The sequence below is a fragment of the Acinonyx jubatus genome, chromosome C1, assembly GCF_027475565.1.
Source record: "Acinonyx jubatus isolate Ajub_Pintada_27869175 chromosome C1, VMU_Ajub_asm_v1.0, whole genome shotgun sequence".
NCBI lineage: Eukaryota > Metazoa > Chordata > Mammalia > Carnivora > Felidae > Acinonyx > Acinonyx jubatus.
Genome location: NC_069381.1, coordinates 143,961,716 through 143,984,978, shown reverse-complemented (window position 1 = coordinate 143,984,978; position 23,263 = coordinate 143,961,716). Strand labels below are relative to the sequence as shown.

The 23,263-nt window shown below is 36.8% G+C and overlaps 1 protein-coding gene across 5 annotated transcripts in view; it reads right to left on the bottom strand.

Moving 5' to 3' along the window:
* GPD2 (glycerol-3-phosphate dehydrogenase 2) overlaps positions 1 to 23,263 on the bottom strand; it is a 146,086-nt gene that overhangs the window by 58,445 nt on the left and 64,378 nt on the right. For all 5 annotated transcript variants that reach the window (XM_053215092.1, XM_027055731.2, XM_015076750.3 and 2 more), the window contains exons 4-6: positions 12,492 to 12,616; positions 11,098 to 11,195; positions 9,854 to 10,017 (exon numbers count right to left, since the gene is read on the bottom strand). In XM_053215092.1, coding sequence (XP_053071067.1) covers positions 9,854 to 10,017; positions 11,098 to 11,195; positions 12,492 to 12,616 — 387 coding nt within the window. The remainder of the gene's footprint in view (positions 1 to 9,853; positions 10,018 to 11,097; positions 11,196 to 12,491; positions 12,617 to 23,263) is intronic.

Genomic DNA, 23,263 nt, shown 5'->3' with positions numbered 1-23,263 from the left:
GAATTAAACAACAACAACAACAACAACAAAAGAAGCAGCAGGAAGACGTGTCATGGAAATTCACACCGCTGCTTAAAAAGTATTTTTGACAAAACAATTTGATCCAGCTTCTTTGTAGCTAGTCATCAAAGATGGCTCTCCTCTCCCCAATAAATTATGCTATTACTTTTGTAATATCCTATCCCTTAAATCTGGGCTGTCCCTGTGATTCACTTTAATAGCAGAGTGTGGTGGAAGTGACACTGTGTGATTTCCAAGGCTAGGTCTGAAGAGTCTTGCATTTATGCGTTGGTCCCTTGGTATGCTCATTGCGGTAAGCCAGTCACCACGGAAGAAGTGTCACTACCCCGTGAGAAAGTCCAAGCTAGCCACATGGAAAAGCCACGGTGAGAGAGAGATGCTGGGCCAGCCAGCTCTCAGCTGACCAGTCTTCTCAGCCCAGGAGCCAGACGTGTAAGTAAGAAAGCTCTTAGTGCTCCTGCCTCAACGACCATCTCATTGCAACTATATGAGGGATCCCAAGTGGGAAACACCCAGCTGAGTTCCCCATCCTCACAACTGTGAGAGGGTCCATTAACATTTTAAGCCACTAAGTTTGGGTGTTGTTTCTTATGCAGCAACAGATGATTGGAGCAAGCCTAACTGCTACCTGTACAGAAAATACAGAAGTACCATTAAATGAAGGAGAAAACAAAGGAATGGAGGGGAAACCTATTAGTTATAAGAGGACTTTCTTTATTGGCGTACGTGAACCTTAACTAGGATTTTGTTTGTTTTATGGGTTGATTTTTAAATCAGGAGCCGATTAAAGTTGTAAGACTATAGGGAACATGTGAACATGAACGGATATCAGATATTAAGAAATTATTTTTAAAACATTTTAGATGTGGTTGTATTTTTTTTAAAGTCTTTAACAACGGATTTAAGAGGTGCACGCTTGGGGTTATGAAACAAGTCATGGAGATGAAATGCTGTATTTACAGCAACATAGTCAATAATGTTATAATTATGTTGCATGTGACAGATGGTGACTACAGTTACCAGTGGTGAGCACTGAATAACGTACAGAATTGTTGAATCAATATGTTGTACACCTGAAACTAATACAACACTGTATATCAATTATACTTCAATATTTTTTTTTTTTTACAAAAGGATACGGACTAAAATATTCATGGATGAAAAATATTTGTTCTCTGGAGGGCAGGGGAGAGTATATAAGAGTACAGATGAAGTTTAGCCATGAGTTTGTAAAGGTCCAAACTGGAAGTCCGTTTTATCATGCTTATTACTTCTACATTATGTTAGAACTTTCTCTTAATAAAACTGTGTATGCTTTGTTGAACTACTGGGCTGTATTTTTTGCTAAAGTGTGTGACATACTTAACACCTAATGGTAGCTAAAAAAGCCATAATGTTATCAATCTACATTTTGGAAAGTTCTTTTTCTTTTCTTTTCTGTTTCTTACAAACAAATAAAACAAACTTTCACATCCTCACATATTTAAAAGACTGATCCAGATATTTATCAATGATTCCCTTTCCCCCACAAAATAGGAACCATAATATCCCATTCTAGCATACATAACTGAGCTGGGTCAACCAAGATCATTTATGAGAAAAAAAAAATGTTCTGAAAACCATACTCTGCTACACAAATGTAAAACACTGTTGGCCGTAGAAACCATGTGTTGGGCACAATATTTGGCATATATGCAGTGAACTCTCTCAAAACCTGAAATCTCGGAACTCTTTTGTCTTTAATGGATTTGGCCCTAATGCCAGATATAATGTCTGGAAAATAGTAGAAAAATTATATATAAATTATAAGTTATATAACTTATATAACATATATATATTATATATATTACAAATATATATTACAAATATATATAATATATATATATATATATATTTTTGGATGAACAAGTAAACAGGGAGGAAGAGGGCATGGAGATTTTTGATACATTAGCTTTTGCCATTGATCCTACATCTTTTCTAAAAAAAAGCCAACTAAGATACACTTGAAACGAATGTAATGTTGTGTGTCAACAATACTTCCATGTAGAAGACAAAGGGTCAGTTGGGCAACAGAGTGTGGGGCAGATAGCTTACCATGAACCCACCAGAACTATCTGCTCAAACAAGTTATACGCATACATAGCCTATTATTATAAATTTTAGCACTGTTTTCAAGCTTGTATATACAAAGTAGAAAAGGGATGATTACTGTCTCAGTATGCTACACCTGATTAAATTTACTTTTGTGTGCTTTTGATTTTCTTAAAAACTAATTATAAGGGGACAAAAGCTTGGTATTTAATACATGCTGGTCAAGTGAGCAATAAACAATTGCAAACTTTCCTAGGGGCTATTTTGTTCTGTCTCATCATCAGGAAGCTAAAGCATATGTTAGATGTTAGCCTGGGTGGACACAAATGTGTCCTATTTATTCAAGGTTTCCTTTGAAGCCACAATTTATAACTTTTGTTTCTTAGGGGTACATGTCAAACTTCATTTAGCATTGGTTGGTATCCAGATACACTGAATAGCAAAAAGGCAGAATTCAGGGGCAAAATAATATGCCTGCTATATGAGCAATGATGCCAGTTTCGTTTATCTAACTCACAGATAACAAGAGGAGAAGTACAATGGAAAAGATGGCAACAGAAAATCAGGATAAAAATTATTTAACCTGTAAGCGTAAACTACATATGCACAGGAAGAAATATGAAATATGTTTTAGATCAATGTCTAAGAGGTGGATAATTGTAGAGTAAGTTCTTTTAAAATGTTGTGCTTTTTAACCCTTAAATTTCAAAGGTTATATACTCACCTGGTACATATCTATTTGCATAAAATTTTCCTTTCTCCTAAGAATGTTTTGCAAATTTTTTTCTGGAAGAATCTGCAAATTTATATATATATATGAAGAGATATTGGTACAACTGATGCTTCACTTTATGACGTGAAAAGTAGAAATTTGGTGAATTTTATGGATATTATAGACTATGGATATTGTAGAATATCCATAAAATCGACCCATATAAAGCAATATTTAAATAATGTTTTATACTTATGAAGTTATGTTATATTTATTAATTCATTTAGATCCCAAAACACACTGTGAATGAGGTATTATAAGCCTAAATTCATAGATTTGTAAGGTGGGACTCAAAGCTCAATAAAGTTTGTAAACCTAAGTCATGTACTTACATATTGCTGAGTGTTTCAACTACACTATGACACTTAGGAAAGCAGTTTTCAAGTATGACTGTGATTCTTATATTTGTGGGACGAGTTATCATGCCCTTTCGACATTAGTTTTCTAAGACTCATCCACGTTGTTCAGTTTAGCTGAGTTCATTCACTTCCAATGCTGTTTTACTCCATTATGTGAATACACAGGTTGTTTATTCATTGGTCTCTTGATGGATATTTGAATTATTTCCCTTTTGAAATTGTACCCTGTGCTTCAGTGAACTTTTCTGTACATATCTCCCTGTGGACATGTGTCAGAATTTCTCTGGGGCACACATTTAGTAACAGAATTACTGAATCACAAGGTGTGTGTATGCTTAACTTTATTAGAAGTGTTTGTTTTCCAAAGTGTTTACATCAACTTACAAAATACATCATCTTATACTAAAAGCAAAACTAACCAATAGATTATTTTCAAATACATTTGCATAAGACAAAAAAAGATGACAGAGGATAATAAAAAAAAAAAGACTTCCAATAATAAAATTCATAATAGCAGTAATTTCTAGGAAAGAGCCAAGAGGATGAAATGGGGTGTATTCACAATTTGAAGTCACAAATAGTCTCAATGTATTGATAATATTCTTGGTTTTAAGGTCACTTGTGGATTCCCAGGTGTGTGTGTGTGTGTGTGTGTGTGTGTATACATCTCTCTCTCTCTCTCTCTCTCTCTCTCTCTATATATATATATATATTACACATCTATAAGGGTGTGAAAGCTTAGTATATATAGATGTGTATATACATATAGATGTGTACATATACATATATAGAGAGATGTATATATATGTATACATGTGTATACATATATATACATATATACGTATACATATATACATACGTATATGTGTTAACTATATTCTTTTGTATGCATCAATATTTACATAATATTTACATAATTTTATACCTCAGTGTGTACAATAATAAGGATCTTAAAAAGAGGTTAGGAGCCTTGAGAATTATTGGCAAACACAACTACTTTACATTTTAAAATAAATTTATTATATTTTTTTAAAGATGGAAATAAAAATAAAAGCAAGAAACAAGTTTTAATGTATCATGCCAAATTTTGATAATGTTGAAGTTCCCAAGAGAATACTCCCTTTTTGTCAATAGTTTTTAGAACCCTCAATCAAAGTTCACAGAAATTGGACCTTGAGAAATGAAGGAATGGATTTGGTGATGTTTCCTCTTCTGGGGGAATTTTTCCTCTAGCTGATACATCTATCTTGAAAACATTCAAATTAGTCAGTTATCAAAGACTTAAAATGATGACAAATTACCAACCCAGTGGTTCAAAGAAGAAAAATTAAGTCCAGTATTCCCCAAAGTAAAGTAAACATCAGCATATAGCCCCAGTAAGTAATTTATTGATAAATAAAATACCTGCAATATTGTACTTATATATAGAAGTACTTGAACTTACATATTACAGACATTTGGACCATATGTAAAAACAGACATTTATAAGGCATTTGATAGCAAAATATCCAAGCAGACGTTCTAATATGTTCTTCTACACCCAGGAGATGGTCTTGTGCGCCCCAGAAGTCTCACACCATCAACTTTAGAGGTCATCGGAGCAACCCTACAAGGATTATATGAAGGAGCACATAGCCCAAACTCACAGAACAGGACTCTATTTTGTTTGTAAATCCCATTATTTGGTTATTTATTCAACCTATTTCTATTACTCTGAAGAAATTAATGTGTCTGTCAGATTAAAGTTGGTAACACCCAATCGGTTCAACAGCTGTATTTGCAAATAGGGTAAATGAGAATTAAAGGCACCATCTTTAGGTTTGACTTATGTTCCAGGGACTCAAAGGAAAAACAAAAACAAAAGCATAAGACCAAAAAAGAAGAAACAAATCACCTTTGTGTTATTGGGTAATTGATTTTTTTTTTAAGGTTTCCAAGTAGATAAAATCAACACCTTAAAAGACTTGCCTTTAACCCAGGATTTCTTTTATTTAAGCATACAACTGAGGGTGCCTGCCTAGAGGAGTAATAGTTTGTTCCTAACAAAAGAGTCTGGATTCCACAATATGCCTTTTGCCAGAGGCATCGTTCCCCAAAGCGCATAGCTAACTGCATCTCCTGCTGTACCTGTAACAATTTAATTGTAGAAGTCAGCCTAGTCAAGCATCTCCAGCTCATGACTGGGAGACATGAAATTCATTGTCATTATTGTCCCTGTCATTTTGGATCATTATATCCTGCTGCAGAATTTTCCTCACTTCAGTGCATTTTTACCTCCAGGAGCCAGGGATTATAGCTGAGGTTGGGGTGGGGGCAGGACCGTGAACTACATTTACCTCAGGGGAGCCAGAGATTAAATTGGCTTTGCTCTCTCATGAGCTGAATTCATCTATTTGTATGGTGTTGAGTTTTAGGCTGGAATAAAAATGAATATTCTAGTGAAACCTGGGCTTTAATTCCCCCTTTGAAACATGGATATAACTGACTTTTATTTACATTAGGAAAGCTAATGTAATTTCCTGTAGGTTGCGATTTTCATATGTGCATAAGGAATACTTAAGGGCATCGTTGGGTATGAAATAACAGACATCTCTCTCTGTCAGTGCCTTGATGCTCACAAGGAAGAATTTAAAGCCATAATTTTGTTCTCCAGTCTCATCTTATAGAAGCTTAGTGGCTGTATTTAATGGTTTTAAATATTTAATGATTTTTTAATTATATCTCATGTTCTGTGCACTGGATTGGATAACTGGAGTCCAACTAGAATGGCAGCAAAGAACATACTCTGGAAACAGAATGAAGTAAAGTTGACAGAGGACGGCAAAATAAGTTCCTGAAGAAACCGGCACCCCCTCCTGCGCTGATTCCTATCTCATGGCATGCCGAGTTGCTCAAGAGTGTCATGCCTTAAATACTTCTGGCTGACTTAGGAGAGTTGAAGCAGCCTCCATACGACCTGGTACCCCCTTACTAGAGGTAATGACCATGGCCGGCATCAGCCGATGGCTCTCTGGTAGCAGAAGGCAAGAAACAGGTAAGCACCACCAGGATTACGTCTCAGTCATAAAACCAGTGAGTTGACTGTGTGTTTTCTCTAACAGAATAGATGAAGAAAATATAACCTGATCTGTCCCTTCCAATCCCAATTTTCATTTCATATAAATTTCACTGAGAAATTTGACATTTACTTTGCACTGAAAAAGATGGTACTTATTCCTCCATATGGGTGAGTTTGTTTTTCAGCACTTAACAACAAAATATGGCAATGGATCATACCTATGCCAAGCACATAATAACCGCTATAATTACTACATTTGAAAGTATGTGGAATTTATTTTATTACCCGTATTGACTTTTGTGGAGGAATACATTTTGCCTTACTCAAATGCAATGGCCATCACTATTTATTTAGGATGAACTATTCCTACGAATAATTAAGAAAAACTATGTTGATCTTTGTACATTTTGTATGTCAGAGGGAACACCTCAAGGCCCTAACATCCAGCCTTGTAGGAACTTTAAAGACTTTCTCAGCCACTAGTCTAAGGTAATGGCAATGTTTACTGGTTTGACTATGTTTTTGTACTGTTATATTTTACTTTTCATTGGTGCTGAAATAACTGTATAATGAATTACTAATAAGAGTGTTTAGTTAGCCTAACTTCTTGTAGCACTGAGAAGTTCAATTTAATTACTTTTGCCACTTTTTCATAATCAAGATTCTCCCAAGTTGGGAGTTATAAAAATTATTATTTCTGCTCACTTTAAAGTGGTTAATTTTACGTTATGTGAATTGCACTGCAATAAATTATTTTTCAGTAAAAAAGAAAAAAAAAGTTATTTCCAGCAGCCCAAATTCATTTTGGCGTTATTTGGGTAACTTATTACATTCTCATAATGGTCAGTTATAAAGAAGATTTTTTCTTTTCTTGTTAAGAAAGTTTTACCTTATAAATTACAATGTATAGACCTCATTTGCAATAGTAAATGTTCCGGTACCTTTTCCTCTCTGAAATACTCTGGTGACAGGATGATAATGTTCCTTTTTGGTCAAGGGGTAGGGCATTCCTTCCTTTCTCTGAGCACACACTTACTACACGTAATGCCCTTACTTATATGCTCCTTTCTACCTTACTTCCTCATTGATATTTAATTTGCTCATCACACCATTAGGTAAAACAGGAGTTGCTCTGTCAGTGAATACAGTTGTGAAACCATAAAACTATACTTTGTTGCACATTCTTGTTTTGCCTCACCTCAAATACAGGACATAGCTGGACCTGTATTATTTCAGAACAAGGATATAAATATAAATATAAACATAAATAATCTCAAATGACTAGAATATAATTATTTTATCCCTTCAAGATTTAAGATTTTTATAGTCAACTTTCAAATACCAATTTGAAATTATTTTACATAATAATTTTTATATTTTTCAATAATTCTTGCTGAACTCATAATTTTGCAACCTATAAACAAGGTATGAAATCCAATTTTATTATATTTTATTTTATTTTATTTTATTTTATTTTATTTGTTTATTTATTTATTTTGAGAGAGTGACAGAAAGTGCAAGGGAAGGAAAGAGAGAATCCCAAGAAGGCTTCTCAACACAGGGGCTCTATCTCACAAACCATGAGAGGATGACCTGAGTAGAAATCAAGAGCCAGGCACTTAGCTGACTGAGCCACCCAGGCGCCCTAAAACCCAATTTTAGATTAAAGAAATTCTTCTCTTGCTTCTAATTAGATGATGTTTCTTCTGCACATGTGACATAAATTTCCCTTGGTTCCTCTATGTAGAATCAATAAGAATCTGTAAAAATCACAACAATATCAAACCAACGAAAAACAGGATGCCACAAATTCAGATGTGACATCCACTTATAGTCCTCTCAAAGAGATTCAGATATGCACAGGCTAAAAAATAAAACTAGTTAGTATTTGATACATCACATGGTAAAGAAAATGACCAAGTATTTGAGAGGGTTTAGCCAGGAGGGATGGGTAATAAGAGGCAAAGGGCACAAACACTTCCTTGTCAGGATGGAAAGGATGTCATTTGCAGAATGCCTTCTTACTCCTCCTGGACCCAAAACCTCTTTAATATAATCACCCACTAAACTACAATGGATTAGCATTAAGGGTCTGATGCAGAGAAAGCAAATTCACAGTTAAGGTTGTCCTTTAACATGTAGGCTCAACGAGGGCACCAAAAAGTAGTTAAGTGCCACCACCCCCACCCACCCCCCCCCCCCCCCGTGGTGCTTAGATGCTGGAAGGCACTGTAAATTGTGAATTCTCTAGCTTTTAATGTTTGTCTAAGACCCTTAACATTTTTCCAATATTGTTGCTCCTAGGACATTTTCTTGAGTTTGTCCCTGTTGCCCCCTCTGCACATACACATTCTGCATTCATACATGAAGCATGACAGACAGCTAAATTGATTCAGAAATCTAACACTGAGAAGAAGAAAAAAGGTGGGGGTAGGCTTGAGGATATCCTATAATATAAAGTGTAAATATCAAAGTCCCCTGAAAACATACAAACAAAAAGAACAGAAAACAACAACAACGAACATTTCTTCATGCTAAGAGTTTAGATCTATAAGATGAAATACACAGGTCACATAATGGGGTTAAAAAAAAAAAACAAAAAAACCAACCCACTGAGCTATAGAGCCCAAGCTGTCTTTTGTGACACAAAATTTCCAAGACTTTTTGAACGTGTACAATTATCTATGTTCAGCTATTTATTTTATAAATAGATATCCATCCCTGGACTATTCTGCGATTCCATACACCCTTTAAAACCATAGTACAATTTCACAAATGGCTTTTCCTGTTTTGTTTTGTGTTGCATTGTGGTCCATCTGGAGACATATTAAGTGGTTAAGTCCTTCAAATAAAAGTGTATAAAATTATATTGTTCACATATACCCATACCCACCCACACACACAAAGAATGAACAAGGAACACATGGCAAATGGATATTAGATAATGTTTCTGTTAGAAAACATTTAACAACAAAAAAATAAGCAATAAAAACTGAGGCTTTGGTTTAACAGATGCAATGTTCATCTACCTCATCACATAAATTATACGTTCAAGAATTGTGTCCTGTGCAAAATACAAACATGTCAATTTCAGCCCAGAGGGCATTTTTCTCTAGGTTTATAACCCCTTGAAAATAGAGGTTTCATCTAGAAAACCTAACAGATATTCAGCTGCTTTCAACATTATAATATATTCATAAGGCAAGTATTCACTGGGAAACATGGAACAAATTAAATGGCATGAGGGTGCGGCCCAAATTCATAATGATGGAAAATGAACCAAACCAACCATGAGACAAAGTAGAAATCAAAGAAGAAAAAGAATACTCAAAAACTGAAAAATGTTAAAATCAAAACACCATGAGTAGTGTTTCAGCTAATATTAGACAAAATGGTGTGTGTGTGTGTGTGTGTGTGTGCCCACACGCATATGTGTTTGTATGTTGTAGAAGACCAGCATTAAAATTAATAATGCGAAACTATCTCATTAAGAACATACTGTAAGGGTCATGAGTAAGAGAGAAGTGCCTTGTAAAAAGAAAAATCACATACCGTCATAATAGACGATTGCTCCTACCAGTTTGTCCTTCTGGAGCATTGGGAAATGTTCAAGGGCTCTCGATTTGCTGAGGACATAACTGCTTTTCAGGCAATTGCTTCCTGCAACCAGATCATATAGCTTGATTCCTACCCAGTAATAAGGTAGCTGCCACCACCTACGGCATAAATAGGGGGAAAGGTTTCTTGAGACACAGGGTAGAACATTCTAGAATGTCACTGTAAGTTACAATATACTTTGCATTTAAGAAAAGCAAAGTATATCTAGAGGTGTATTTGCTGCAAAGGAAACAGGAGGAACTACAAAACTGTTTTTAACACCAACCAAGCTGAATTATATAAGAAAATGAATCAGTGAGACTCTAAATGAATCATCCCTAAGGCAGTGCTTCTCGACCTTGCTGCAGATGAGAATTCTCTGGGGAGAATTCTCATGAACATAAACATACATACAGATACCTGGGCCTTATAAACATAACATAAACATAAACATACATACAGATACCGGGGCCTCACGGGTCTAGAGATGAGAGTTGGGGGTCTGGGTGACTCTAATGTGCAACCAGGGGAGAGAATCACTGGCTTGAGATGTCCTAAGCAATCTATGACAAAATATGGATGAAAATGATAAAATCTGTTTCTAGGCACCCCAACCCTCATGTGGCTAGCAGTTACATAATCCACTGTCTCATATTACCTATATTCCAATTTAAGGTGACTTAATGGACCAACTCTAACAAAATCAGGAAAATTGGGTTTTATAGCTTACCATCCGACACCTCTGAACCAAACTTCGGTTTTGGCTAACTTGGAAATTTAAAATGAGCCAAAACGGTTTAGGCTTGGAGTTGGTACATATTAGGTTCAGATTTTGCAGCCAGGTACTTTTTAGCTGTGCATTTTAGTGTGCAAATGACCCTCTTTTGTTCCCTGGTACAAACGCAGTCGCTCGTCTTTAGACTCTCCGTAAACTGGGGGAAGAAATACTAATTATAAATATAGAGGACAACCGCCTTGGCCTTCAAGATCTAGCCCTTAGAGTTGGGTCAGAAAAGGGCAATTTAGGAAAAGCCACACTTTTAAACACAACAAAGGCAAATGTTTGAAAAGGATTAAAGATTAAGACCAATTAAAAGTACATTAAGAAATACACACTGAGGAACTATTTCCATTAAAACTGTGTTCTTCTATTGACCTCAATTAAGCAAATAGTATATAGGTGATATCAAAAGGCTTACTTGTAAACAGGAAGCATTATAGGCAACGGAGCTGATAAATGGGGAGCAATTTCTAGTAGGTTGGCACGCTCGTGAAGGGCTTCTTTTACCATCCTATACTGAAAAGCAAAACAGAGAAAATTAGTTTGGCAGTAACAGATCATAATATTTTCAAATGGCAAATAGACACCCTGCCAACTGATTGATACACAGAAACCTCTCTACCTCTGAGTGAGGATCGCTCCCTCCTAATCAAAGTTCTAATAATACATCATGCTGTCAACCTGAAAGATTTTTTAGAAACCTTAACTGTATTTGCATAGGAGAAAAACATGCTGTCAGAGTTCCCAGGTGTAAGATATTTTCCCGACTTGAGTTACAAGATTATTGTAACAATTTATCTTGCATTCTCTGTATTGTCCGCTTTCTCAGTCCTCTATAATATTTCCCCATGTAAGAAATAACAGATTGTTCAAATTCATGCTAAATATTCCCTTCCTGCCTCCACTAACACAAGCAGAGATAATACTTAGGAGTTGCACAGTATTTCACAGATTACAGAAAAGCGTTTGTCTTTACTCCTTTCGTCCTCGTTATGCGTCTCTAAAGAGCTAGCATTATTATTACTATAACACTAACTTAAAAATGAGAAAACTGAGGCTCATAGAAATGGAATAAATAATCTGGAACACATCACAAGTCATCTGATTCTAAGTCTTATGCTCTTTTCTTTGCATCCATCATGATGCCGAAGAGACACGTAAGAAAAGAGGACACATTCAAAACTGACAATGTCAAGTTAGCACTGCTCTGTTTTTCATGTACCAGAAGCAGATAGGGAGTTCAGCTGATTTTTTTTTTTTACCCCTCTGGGAAATGTCATCTTCCACACTGCCTTGGCAGTTTTCAAATGGTGGCAGACTGGACACAATAAAGTGTGACATAAGAAAAGCATGACTCAGAACATCTTCTCCTTAGGAATATGTCAGTGACAATACGAGCGTGTGATTGCAATTACAGTTAAGAGGATCAGTTGAACACTCCTGTATTACAACACTGCCCAGATAGTAGCAATTTGGTAGCCATTGGCAAAACAAACAAATGAAAGAACAAAGAAACAATCGCAATTGTTAAGAGGCAACATATCCAAAAGTGATTTTGTAAATCTGCTATTTTGACATGCCTGTGTAGAAAAAGCCCCTGATCACCCATAAACATGATGCTACAGGAAAGAAATGACACACCCCTCCTGAAAGATACTCCAGCAGAATACACACTAAATAGGTATTTCCAACAGGAAGAAATGTTAAAAGCCATAAAAAAACAAAACAAAACAAAACAAAACACCCTGATTTAACTGGGTAGAAAAAAGCATAGTCGCAATTTTTTGTTTAACAACCAGCATACACAATTACCTGCTCAATATCCAACTTCATGATAGCCTTCTGAAGATATCTCACACCACCATGGATCAATTTAGTGCTTCTGCTGCTGGTCCCTGATGAGAAATCATCTCTTTCTACAAGGGCTGTTTTTAGTCCTGTGTAACCAGAAAACCAAATTAACTTCTTAAATTACACAATTTGTATGTAATTCATTAAAGGCACTTCTCCAGGGTAGAGACAATCACAAGAAAAATTACTCTGAACATGGATAAATTTGTATTCAAAGTGCAGTACACTGTCTATATTATAATGAAGAGATTTTAGCCTCGTCCTGGGGGAAAAGTCAAACCAGAACTAGAAGCATATTAAACTGTGAAGGAATCACAACTAGAAAATATGACGATACAATTTCATGGCAGTAACATACTCTGAGGCACTGAGAGGGTCAGAGGAGAGCCGGGCACCCATCCTGACCCACGTGGAGTTAAGGCAGTGCTGTTTGGAAGCCTTGAGGAACTCACCTTCATGCCTCACTCCAAGCCTTTCACATGTTCCAGCCCGTCATCTCCACTCTACTCTAACACATCATGCATAAGTCTAGACCAGACCTCTTATGTGTTGGCTACTATTTCTGGAATGCTGTTCGAGTGGGTATAAAATGGGAAAAGAGACCGAAGGTATCAAAAGAGAAAAGGAGGGAAGAGAATAACCTCTGGCCTTGAGGGATTTATGGTCTAAGACATGCAAGCACAGTATTATGGAATTACAAAGAAAAATACAAATACACCCAGGACAAATATACCCAGTGCAGAGTATCCACGAGGAAAGAAAAGACAATATTCTTGGTAAAGGTGAGGCTGAGCAAAGATAGGTTGGGTTCTAGAAGTCATGTCTCTGCTCCTTTCTTTGAGGGTTGTGATAAATATCTGAGGGATGAAACTAGCTTTTGTTTGTTTTCTTTTCTTTTCTTACAGAGACTCCCCTGCTTCTTCCAGATTGGGTAAGACCAACAGTACTACAGGTGCCACATACAGGTAGAGATGAAACCCCCACACTTCAAAAGGCCCAAAGTATACATCAGCACCAAGCCATGAGGAGTTCTCCTGGCCTGGCATACTCTTAGGAGTTGAGAGAATGTCATAGAATTCAATTACAATGAGAATATGTAATGGAGCAGTGTGGGCTCACGAAGCTCAGATAAGAGAATCTGTGCATGTATTCAATTCAGAGCCATTTATTACATTTAATACCAAAGGGTCGTTTTTATAACTTTTAACAGTTTAAATATCTTACCCAAATGTCACCATAAAATCAGGGCAATTCCCTTGACTCAAAAGGACAAAATATTTGGAAACCACGGAGGGAAAGTAGAGAACTTTGATTCAAGGGCAAAACTGCTAATGCTCTAACGAACTAGCAAAATAACACAGAAATTAATAGAGATTACAGACTTCATCTTTGTGAAGCATTATGCCAGACAAAGATCTGTCAACTTCTCAACCATGGAAACTCTATCCAATATGCTTAGTAAATTCAGTACTGGATGTATTAAAAAACCACAACAACAGGAAAATCTATCAAGTTAGTACGTGCATTTTAAAAGAATACTGAGATCCTAAGTGCCAGGTGAAGTGTTGGCATTAGAAATAATTAGGTGTGAGGGGCACCTGGCTGGCTCAGTAGGTTAAGCATCTGACTCTTGATTTAGGCTCAGGTCACGATCTCATGGTTCGTGAGTTTGAGCCCCACATCGGGCTCTGTGCTGACAGTGTGGAGCCTGCTTGGGATTCTGTCTCCCTCTCTCTGCCGCTCCCCTGCTCCTTCTCTCTCTCTCTCTCTCTCAAAATAAATAAACATTTTTAAAAAATGAAATGAATTAGGCATGGACCAAGCTGTCAAGCAGCTCCCAGTCCAGAGAGAGGTAAGTAAAGTGTAGCAGTTTTACAGGTGCTAGATTTGAAAATACAGAGGACTCTTATCTTACTCTGGGTTAGAAGTTAAAATCGGGCCATAAACCTAAAACTGCATAGTCAAGATTACATTTGTAATCTCTTAAGAATGCTCTCCCTTGGTGAGATTTTTCACCTTTCCTTAGTAAGTCCAACGGAGAGATCTTCTTCCAGCACTAAAATAGACCGTTTTTTCCTTCAACTGAAGATTAGATGAGGGAGTTCACTTTTATTTTTTTTTTATTTTTATTTTTTAACGTTTATTTGGTTTTGAGACAGAGACAGAGCATGAACGGGGGAGGGTCAGAGACAGAGAGGGAGACACAGAATCCGAAGCAGGCTCCAGGCTCTGAGCTGTCAGCACAGAGCCCAACGAAGGGCTTGAACTAATGAACCGCGAGATCATGACCTGAGCCGAAATCGGACGCTCAACGGACTGAGCCACCCAGGCGCCCCAAGGGAGTTCACTTTTAAATGGCATTTAAGAGCCAGATTCTTTACACTATCGCTCCCACTTAACCTTGGAATCCCAGTCATGACACCAAGATGCCCACACCATGGCACACAGGGACATAATACAGAGGGAACCTTCCCATCAGCCATGCTTCCCACCTGGGCGTGCCCAAAGGTATCCTGTAGACTGTGGGAGAGAACATCACAGACAGTCCACAATAATCCCCACTTCCTAGCATGGAATGCCCTGGAGTGTGGGCTGGACCCGGTGCCTTGCTTCTAGCGAAGAAAAATGCAGCAATAATGGCATACCACTTCTGTGATTAGGTTACAAAAGACTGTGATTTCTGTTCTCTCTCTTGCCCACGCTCTCTCTTCCCCTCTCTGGCTAACTAGGATGAAACAAGCCGTCATGTTTTGAGACCACAGACAAAAGGAGCCCCCCGCCGGCAACAGGTCACAAGAAATGGAGGCCTCAGTCCAACAGCCAGGGAGGAACTGAATCATGCCAACAACTACATGAGTTGCTAGGAAGGACTGCAACCTGTTTGAGACACAGAGCCAGAGAACTCAGGTGAAGGCACACCCCCAGATCCCTGACCTACTGCAATTGTGTGATAGCAAATATTGCTTTAAGCCACTAAATTTTGGGGTAGTTCATTGATGGCACGATTCCCTGTGTGTATAATAACTGTAGCCTCAGTGTAAGTTTTTAATTGTCCCTGGGACTGGGGTCTTCAGGAAAAGCCGAGTTTACGGTACATGGGTAGAGGAGAGGGAATTGTCACCGGCGAGAAATGGCCTAAGCCAGAGAAAGGCAAGCGCTTGAGATGACCCGCTAAGTTTGAGGCTGCTTGTCACTTAGGGGCTGTGGACGACGGGAAGGAGATCCAGCGGGAGGAACAGTAAAAGGCAGGAATAGTAAAAGGGCCTTTCGTCTACACTGGAGATTTGGACTCTGTCCTCTGGGCCACTCTTTCTCACAAGCAAAGTATTATCTGAGTCTCCTCAAAAGGAAAATGCCTCTGAGAACATGGCTTCAAGTCACATATTGGTTTGAGAAGCAAATGCTTTGTTAGAAGGTACGAGATTTGGCATCAATGCCACAGAACAATGAACCGGATAGCTGTACTCAGTCACAAATTATGCATTTTGAGGAAAAGCATGCTGGTTGATTCTTTTTTTCTTATCATAAAAAAAGAATAATAGCTAATTTTTTTTTCCAAAAATTCTCAGATAGTCTTTTGAGAAATACTATTGTGCTATCAGGGGAACCATCAAAGTGTTTGAAGCTAAGCTATCAGATTAATGTTCTAGAAAGATCTCTCTGTGGGGGTGGAGGGTCTGTCTGGAGGGAGAGAAGAACTGGAGGTAGACCACTTAGGGGACATGTGTCATAGAGGAGGAGCAGGGCAATGAAGAGGCCAGCCTCACAAGGCAGAAATGGTAGCGGAGAGCGATGTGAAGAGAGAATTTTATGGGCTTGTGTCATCAGGCTGGATTTTTTTTTTTTTTCTTTCCCAAACTGACAGAGTGTGAGGCAGGGAAGCTACTCTAGGAATTAGCAAGGCATCTCAGGAGGATATTTCAGGATATGTAAGTGAGAGCTAACACTTTAAAGCCTCAAAACTGCTTTTGCAAGTATTGGACATTTTAAAAAAGTTATTCACATGTATTTATGTGAGAAACCCTAGTGAATACCAACAAAAGTTAAAACGGGCTTCTCTGTCAAACCAGGCTGTTTTGCTTGTCCTATTATTTCTAGTGTCATACCATCAACCCACCAGAATTTCTGGAGTGAAATGATACAGCTTCTTCCAGAGCAAAAAAAAAAAAAAAAAAAAATCCCAGAAAAATTTAACCCCTAAAGTTCCAGCTATATTGATGTATTAAAACACCATGTAACCTAAAAGTATTACCAAAAGTTTTCAGAACCACACACACACATACAAACCCTCAGATATTTGGAAAAAAAGAAAAAAAGAAAAAATTTTTAGATTTTCAACTGCTATTATACACTAAATGTTTTCTCATTTTTGTGGGATGAGAACAATGGAATGAGGGAGGAGGAAACTGATGCAAACTCAAGACATTATTAGAAGTTCTAACAGCTTCCCATAAACATATTTTTAACTGACTAACTGACTGCAGCAAAGATCATGGAATTTTAAAAAGCCTTACAGTCTTACACAGTCCGGTTATCTAATATGTTCCTTTTCTGTGCACCTCTCAAAACTCCAAAATTTTCCTCCCCTCAAAAATTATGGATCTGAACTTTTAAGGGCTTAGTTTTCTGATACTTTAAAGCAAGGAAGTGAAAAGAGAGTACTTTTGTGCTTTCTTAAGGTGAACGAACAGTATTTTTAAGTGATATTCAATGCTAACATTTAGTGTTCTCAGGTAAGATAATTAAGTTTGAAGGACATCCAAAATAATGTACCCACGCTTCAATCAACTGCTGGCTGTGGATTTGAGGAGCTCGGGAAGATCTTTCCTCCAAGTAGAAAGAACGACCTCCCCACATGCCAGCGCGATGGAGGGCAGACCTCTCTATGCATTTACAGTAATTCAACTAAACTAGTTCAAGGTTTTATGAAAATAGTCTTTGTTTTTTGTTTGTTTGTTTGTTTGTTTCTTTTCTTTTTGGCAGTTACTTGTTAAGGACAGCAGTGAGCTCTATCCCTGAGGAGATAAACCAGAACACTTATGAGTGGTACTGTTATTTTCTTTTTTGTTTTAACATTGATTGCTTTTAATACATATTCACAGGGATTTCATGACAGTGGTGAAGTATTAATATTTGGGATGAAATTACTCTGAGAATCTCAGGTGGACTAACAAGATTAGCCACAGTAGAAGAATAAAGGCAACTGAAATCTGCCTTTCTGTCATCTTCAGCCCATCCCTGAGCAAGTTCAAATTACAGGGGACGCGGGGCAGGGGACTTGAACTAAAGAAGGCTCTTTACAGCTTTGCCTTTTCCGACCTGAGTGAGAATGTCTAGCTACCAACCACTTCTAACTAAACCAATTTGTGGCCCAAGACAGTTGGATGAACAGAGGAGTAATTACCTTCTAAGGGGAAGAATGGTGCGACATTTAACTTTCACAACATGATATAGAACAGAAGTATACTTTAATACCTTTTACTGATTATCTTATTATGCATGAAAACATGCTCAGTATAATAAATGCGGAGAAGTAAAGAGAACAAAATAAAACTCTCCTGTAATCGCACAGCTTAGAGATAACCACAGTTGACATTTGTGAACATTTAAACGTTCACATTTTCTATGCATGTCTATAATCACATATGTACATTTTTACAAAAATAGGACATATTCCATTTTTTTCATTCAATGTTATTTATTGTAAACATCTCTTCATGTCAATATGTATTTTTCTATCGTTTCATTTTTAATGTATGAATAGTATTGCATTAAATATTTACAATGATTTATATCCAATTCCCTATTTTTGAACATTTGGGTTATTTTATACCTACATTATCACAGATAGTACTGCGACATATTTTCATTTAAACTCTGCATTTTTAATTATTTCATTAGAATAAATTTTCAGATATGGCATTATTTAGATATTTTTAAATAGAAAGGAGAGATTAATCCCTGTGAAATGCATAGCAGAAGCACCAACACAACACACCAGTCAAAAAATTTAGACATCTGTATATTAGTACCAGAGCATATGTATTAAAGCCACATGCCCCATGAAGGATAAAATGATGTCATTTAAGGAAAGGAAAGTTTCTCTTTCTTTAGAAAAGCTTTGGGCATTTACCTCTGGACTTCAGAAAGCCAATGCCACTAATAAGACAAAGGACTATCCCAAAGGCTGAACATTTCATATGAAGGATCAATTTCCAAAAAAACATAAGTAACACTCCCCTCTACAGCTACAAAGTAATCCTGACTTCTTAATCCTTATAGTCTGAATACTATGCTTTTGGCCTAGTTTTTTTCCAACAATGAACGTTAGCATTTTACAGAATTATAGAATATTGGATTGATTATTTAATACCTATTGCTATTTTTACATCAGGAAACATAAACTATTAATGGGGATAACATGTGTGTTCCTTAAGTACACACAGATTGTAGAGCCACAAAAATGCATTCAGCCATACCATTAATCAGAATAATACAGTTATGAGGGAATATGCGAGTTGCCTGGTTGCTTCTTTTTATTTTTTTATTATAAAAACCGCCAATGTTCAAAGAGAGGAGGTATAGGGGCGCATGGGTGGCTCAGTCGGTTGAGCGTCCGACTTCGGCTCAGGTCATGATCTCATGGTCTGTCAGTTCAAGCCCCGCGTTGGGCTCTGTGCTGACAGCTCAGAGCCTGGAGCCTGCTTCGGATTCTGTGTCTCCCTCTCTCTCTCTGCCCCTCCCCGACTCATGTTCTGTCTCTCTCTCTCTCTCTCTCAAAAATAAGTAAACATTTAAAAAAAGTTTTTTAAAAAAAAGAGAGAGAGGAGGTATATCCAAACAATTTAGAGGGATGAAAAGAGAAACTAATATACCAATGGCTTCCTAGTTACACAATCCAGATGTAACCAGTGTTAACTATAAAAATGTCCCATCCACACTACCAGAAACTTTCTATGCTTATGAAAGTATACAAGCTATGTATCTTTTTGCTTTAAACACAAATACAATTAACAAACTCATTCTTCACAACTTGTTTTCCAATTTATGATACATATTAGCCGTGTTCTCTGTAAATACTTATAAACTTCTTGGATAACTGAATGTACCCAATTTATTAAACCAGACCTCAGGTTTTTGCTGTTATAAATTGCTGTAAGTAAAATTTTAATCAATATGGCATTATGAGTTCAGCTTTTAACTCCTCCTCTTCTCTAAATACAGCAAAAATAATTTCTCTCTATGTATTTTTAAAGAATGTGGTTGACTCAAAAATAAACACACTATGGATCAGAAACATAGCAGAAACTCAGAGCAGAGTAGTTAGGCCAAAAGCCCCTGCCTTGCTGGGCTCTGGGTCTAGAAACAGGAAAAGGCCACCCAGATTTCAGTTCCTGAAGGGCAAGAGGAATACAGGTCTCCCTTGCAGGGAGAGGTTAAGGAAGCCAGACGAACGAGCTGAATGCTGAGAACTGAAGAAGGGCTTTATCCATTATGAAGAGAGGTGGAGAGGCTTCCAGTGACCACTGCCCAGGCCTGTGGACTACCTGCAGGGAGTTATCTGGGAGGCAGGAAGTCAGACGCAGAGAGCATCACCCAAGCCAAAGCACCTCCAGCTGGCTCAGCAGTTGGTCTGCAAGGCGTCCAGCATCAGCACAGAGCAGGAGCCTCAACAGGGCCCTGGGAAAAGTCTCTCTGATGGGACTCGAGGGTAGAAACAACTTTATGTATACAGTTTAAGGTGCAGAAACACACAGCGATACCAAAATGATTTAATATGAAGGAAAGGAAGGGAGGAAAAGAAGCAAAGTTAAAAAATGTAAGTCAAAAATACAAAATAAATGCACATGGTATCCCAGTAAATGGAACTGAATCAAATTCCACTTTTTTCTCTATGCTTAAATAGATAGACTCTTTCAATGGACTAAATTCACCTGGTTAAAGATAGATTCTAACAGGAATTAAAATTAAAAAACTTAATAAAAAATAAAGGTAGATTCTACCTATTAAGCATTAAAAAAAAAAAAAAAAAAATCCAGGGGTGCCTGGCTGGCTCATTCAGAAAAGCATGTGACTCCTGATCTTGGGGTTGTGAGTTAGAGTCCCATTTTGGGTGTAGAGATTATGTAAATAAACCTTAAAAAAAAAAAAAAAAACCAAAAGAATCCAGATACATGCTGTTTATTATAGGCATACTAGAGCAAAAGGATATGGAAAAGTTCAACACAATACGAAACAAACTCTGTCTCATAGGTTATATTTTCCCAAACTCACATGTGTTCGTTAGATTTTTGCCATAGATAAATTTTAATTTTTATGAAATCAGATTTAGCAAGATTTTCCAAAAGGAAAATGGCCTTTTTGGTGTCCTGCTTAAAAATACCTTTCTTATGCCATTTTTAAAAATATTTACATATACTTTCTTCTAATAGTTTTATGGCATTTTATTGTTAAATCCTTGGCCCACATGGAATATGACAAATAAAATACATATATATACATATATGTATATGTATATATATACATACATATACATATATATTATATATATGTATATATACATACATATACATGTATATGTATATACATGTATGTATATATACATATACACATACATATATATGCATATATATGTATGCGTGTATATACATAAATACATATATATTTAAATATGTATAAAAATCAGGGGAAGTAGATACTCTCACACCACTTATTAAATAACCAATAATGACAGATTTGAAATTCTGCCCTTATCATATTCTAAATTTTATGTATTTAGATCTATTTCTAGGTGCTTGGTTCCACTTATCTCTCTAGCCCTTTGGCAAACTATTTTAATTAAAGTAGCTTTACAATACACTTTAATATCTGATAGGTCTCTATCTAATCCTTTATCATTATTCTTTTTTCAGAATTAATCTGGTGAATCTCATAGGCTTATTTTTCCAGACAAACTTTAGCCCAGTTTTTCAAGTCCCGCCCCCAACTCCTGTCAAAGAAAATCAGTACATTAATTAAAATTACACTAAATTACCAACAAATTTTAGTAGGAATGTGCAATCTGGTCCAACCAGTAGTGTTCAGGAAACAGCAAACTTCCATAGGTCACAAATCTACTGTCCTAAAATAGGATTTCCTCTTCCCTCGTGGCAGTAGAAGGGGGTAGAAGCAGAAAGGGGTGAGGGTGGCCAACGTGTAATTCCCAGAATGCACTGTCTTCCCAGGCCCTGCCTCTTCTGTACTTTCTCTACAATGTACACACTTCCTCCCTTTCACAAACCTTCACTTGTACGGAAAAGTGTTACTGGTGTCTTTCATGAATGTCTGAGAACCTTGCGGCTCTCTATAAGGTTGAGACACTTGTCAAAGCTCACAAAGCTAGCAAGTGATGAAGCCAAGAACTTGATCTCACTTCATTCTAATTGCATAACCTGTGTCCTTAATCACAGGGCTATCCTGCGCTAGATGTGCAAGAACCGTAGTGAGAATTCAGGAACTACCAGCCAGATACCATTCGTAAACTAAAAGTAAATACACAGTTCTGAAAAAGAGAACTATAATTAATGTTTCCCTCCAGCAAGAGGCAGCCTTCTCTGGAATTTTAATTAAAAGCCATAAAGGCTAACTTTATAAATTTGATTTTAAACCAGAAATGTACTAGGTGATCCCTGATACATGTAGGTAAAGTCACATAAAAGAACAAAAAGAACTGGGGGAAAAAGAAATCTTGAAAAACCCGAAGGAGTGATTCTATTTATCAGATTCTTCTGGTTCCAGCTCTCTCTGGGGGCAGAGGGCCTTCACCTGCCCAGATACTAGACACGGTGTTAAACAGAGAAGTGATTTCTATTGCTCCTAGAGACTGACAGCAGAACGTGACAAGAACTGTGCATATTATGTTTATAAAATCATATTCCCAAATGCAACAACTGAAAATCGATTCCCCAGAAAATGCAGAGGGTAAGAATGCAAATAAATGTTCATTAGGAAGACTTCATGACTTCTTCTCTGCCTTCTATAGTCTTTTATCCATTACCAAAATTGCATTTGGGCACAGTATTTTATCAAAAAGCTTGTGCAAACATTTCTATACAAGCCCTTTAACATCCAGTGGTTCCCCAAAACTTTGATGTCCTGAAAAATCTAATTATTACTGGTAACTTTAAAAGATCACAGTAATTTATTTTTGTCAAATGTGACTAAAGATTAATGGATACAATCAGGAATAATTTGGTAAAAACATATCAAATGCAGAGAAAGCAAAATTTGTTGTTAAGTGAAGCATCAAATATAATAAAAGAGCAAATTCCATGAATGAACAGCAACAATGCACAATTCATTAACCAAATGCCCATGATTATTTCACACTTCAGAGGGCTACTGATATGATCAGGAATTGTAGTAAAAGGATAAATACAGATTAACTTCAGTATGTCTATACAGTTTAATTATAAATTCTACCCCCCAACGGCTACCAGCATAATAAAAGAAATACAAACTAAGGTTTCTCCACCTCTTTTATAAGGAATATTCCACAGCTACAAAATTTCATATACATATAATAAGATATTCAATTGTTTTTAAAGACAGTAATTCTTAGCTGCTACTAACTACAAAAATTTAAAATCTGGTCAACATTCAGGCTCTAGGGATCCTTCTCTTCTCAAAATCATCCTCCTCACCATCATCACCATCATCACCATTACCCACGTCATCTGCTAATGCACCAGTTC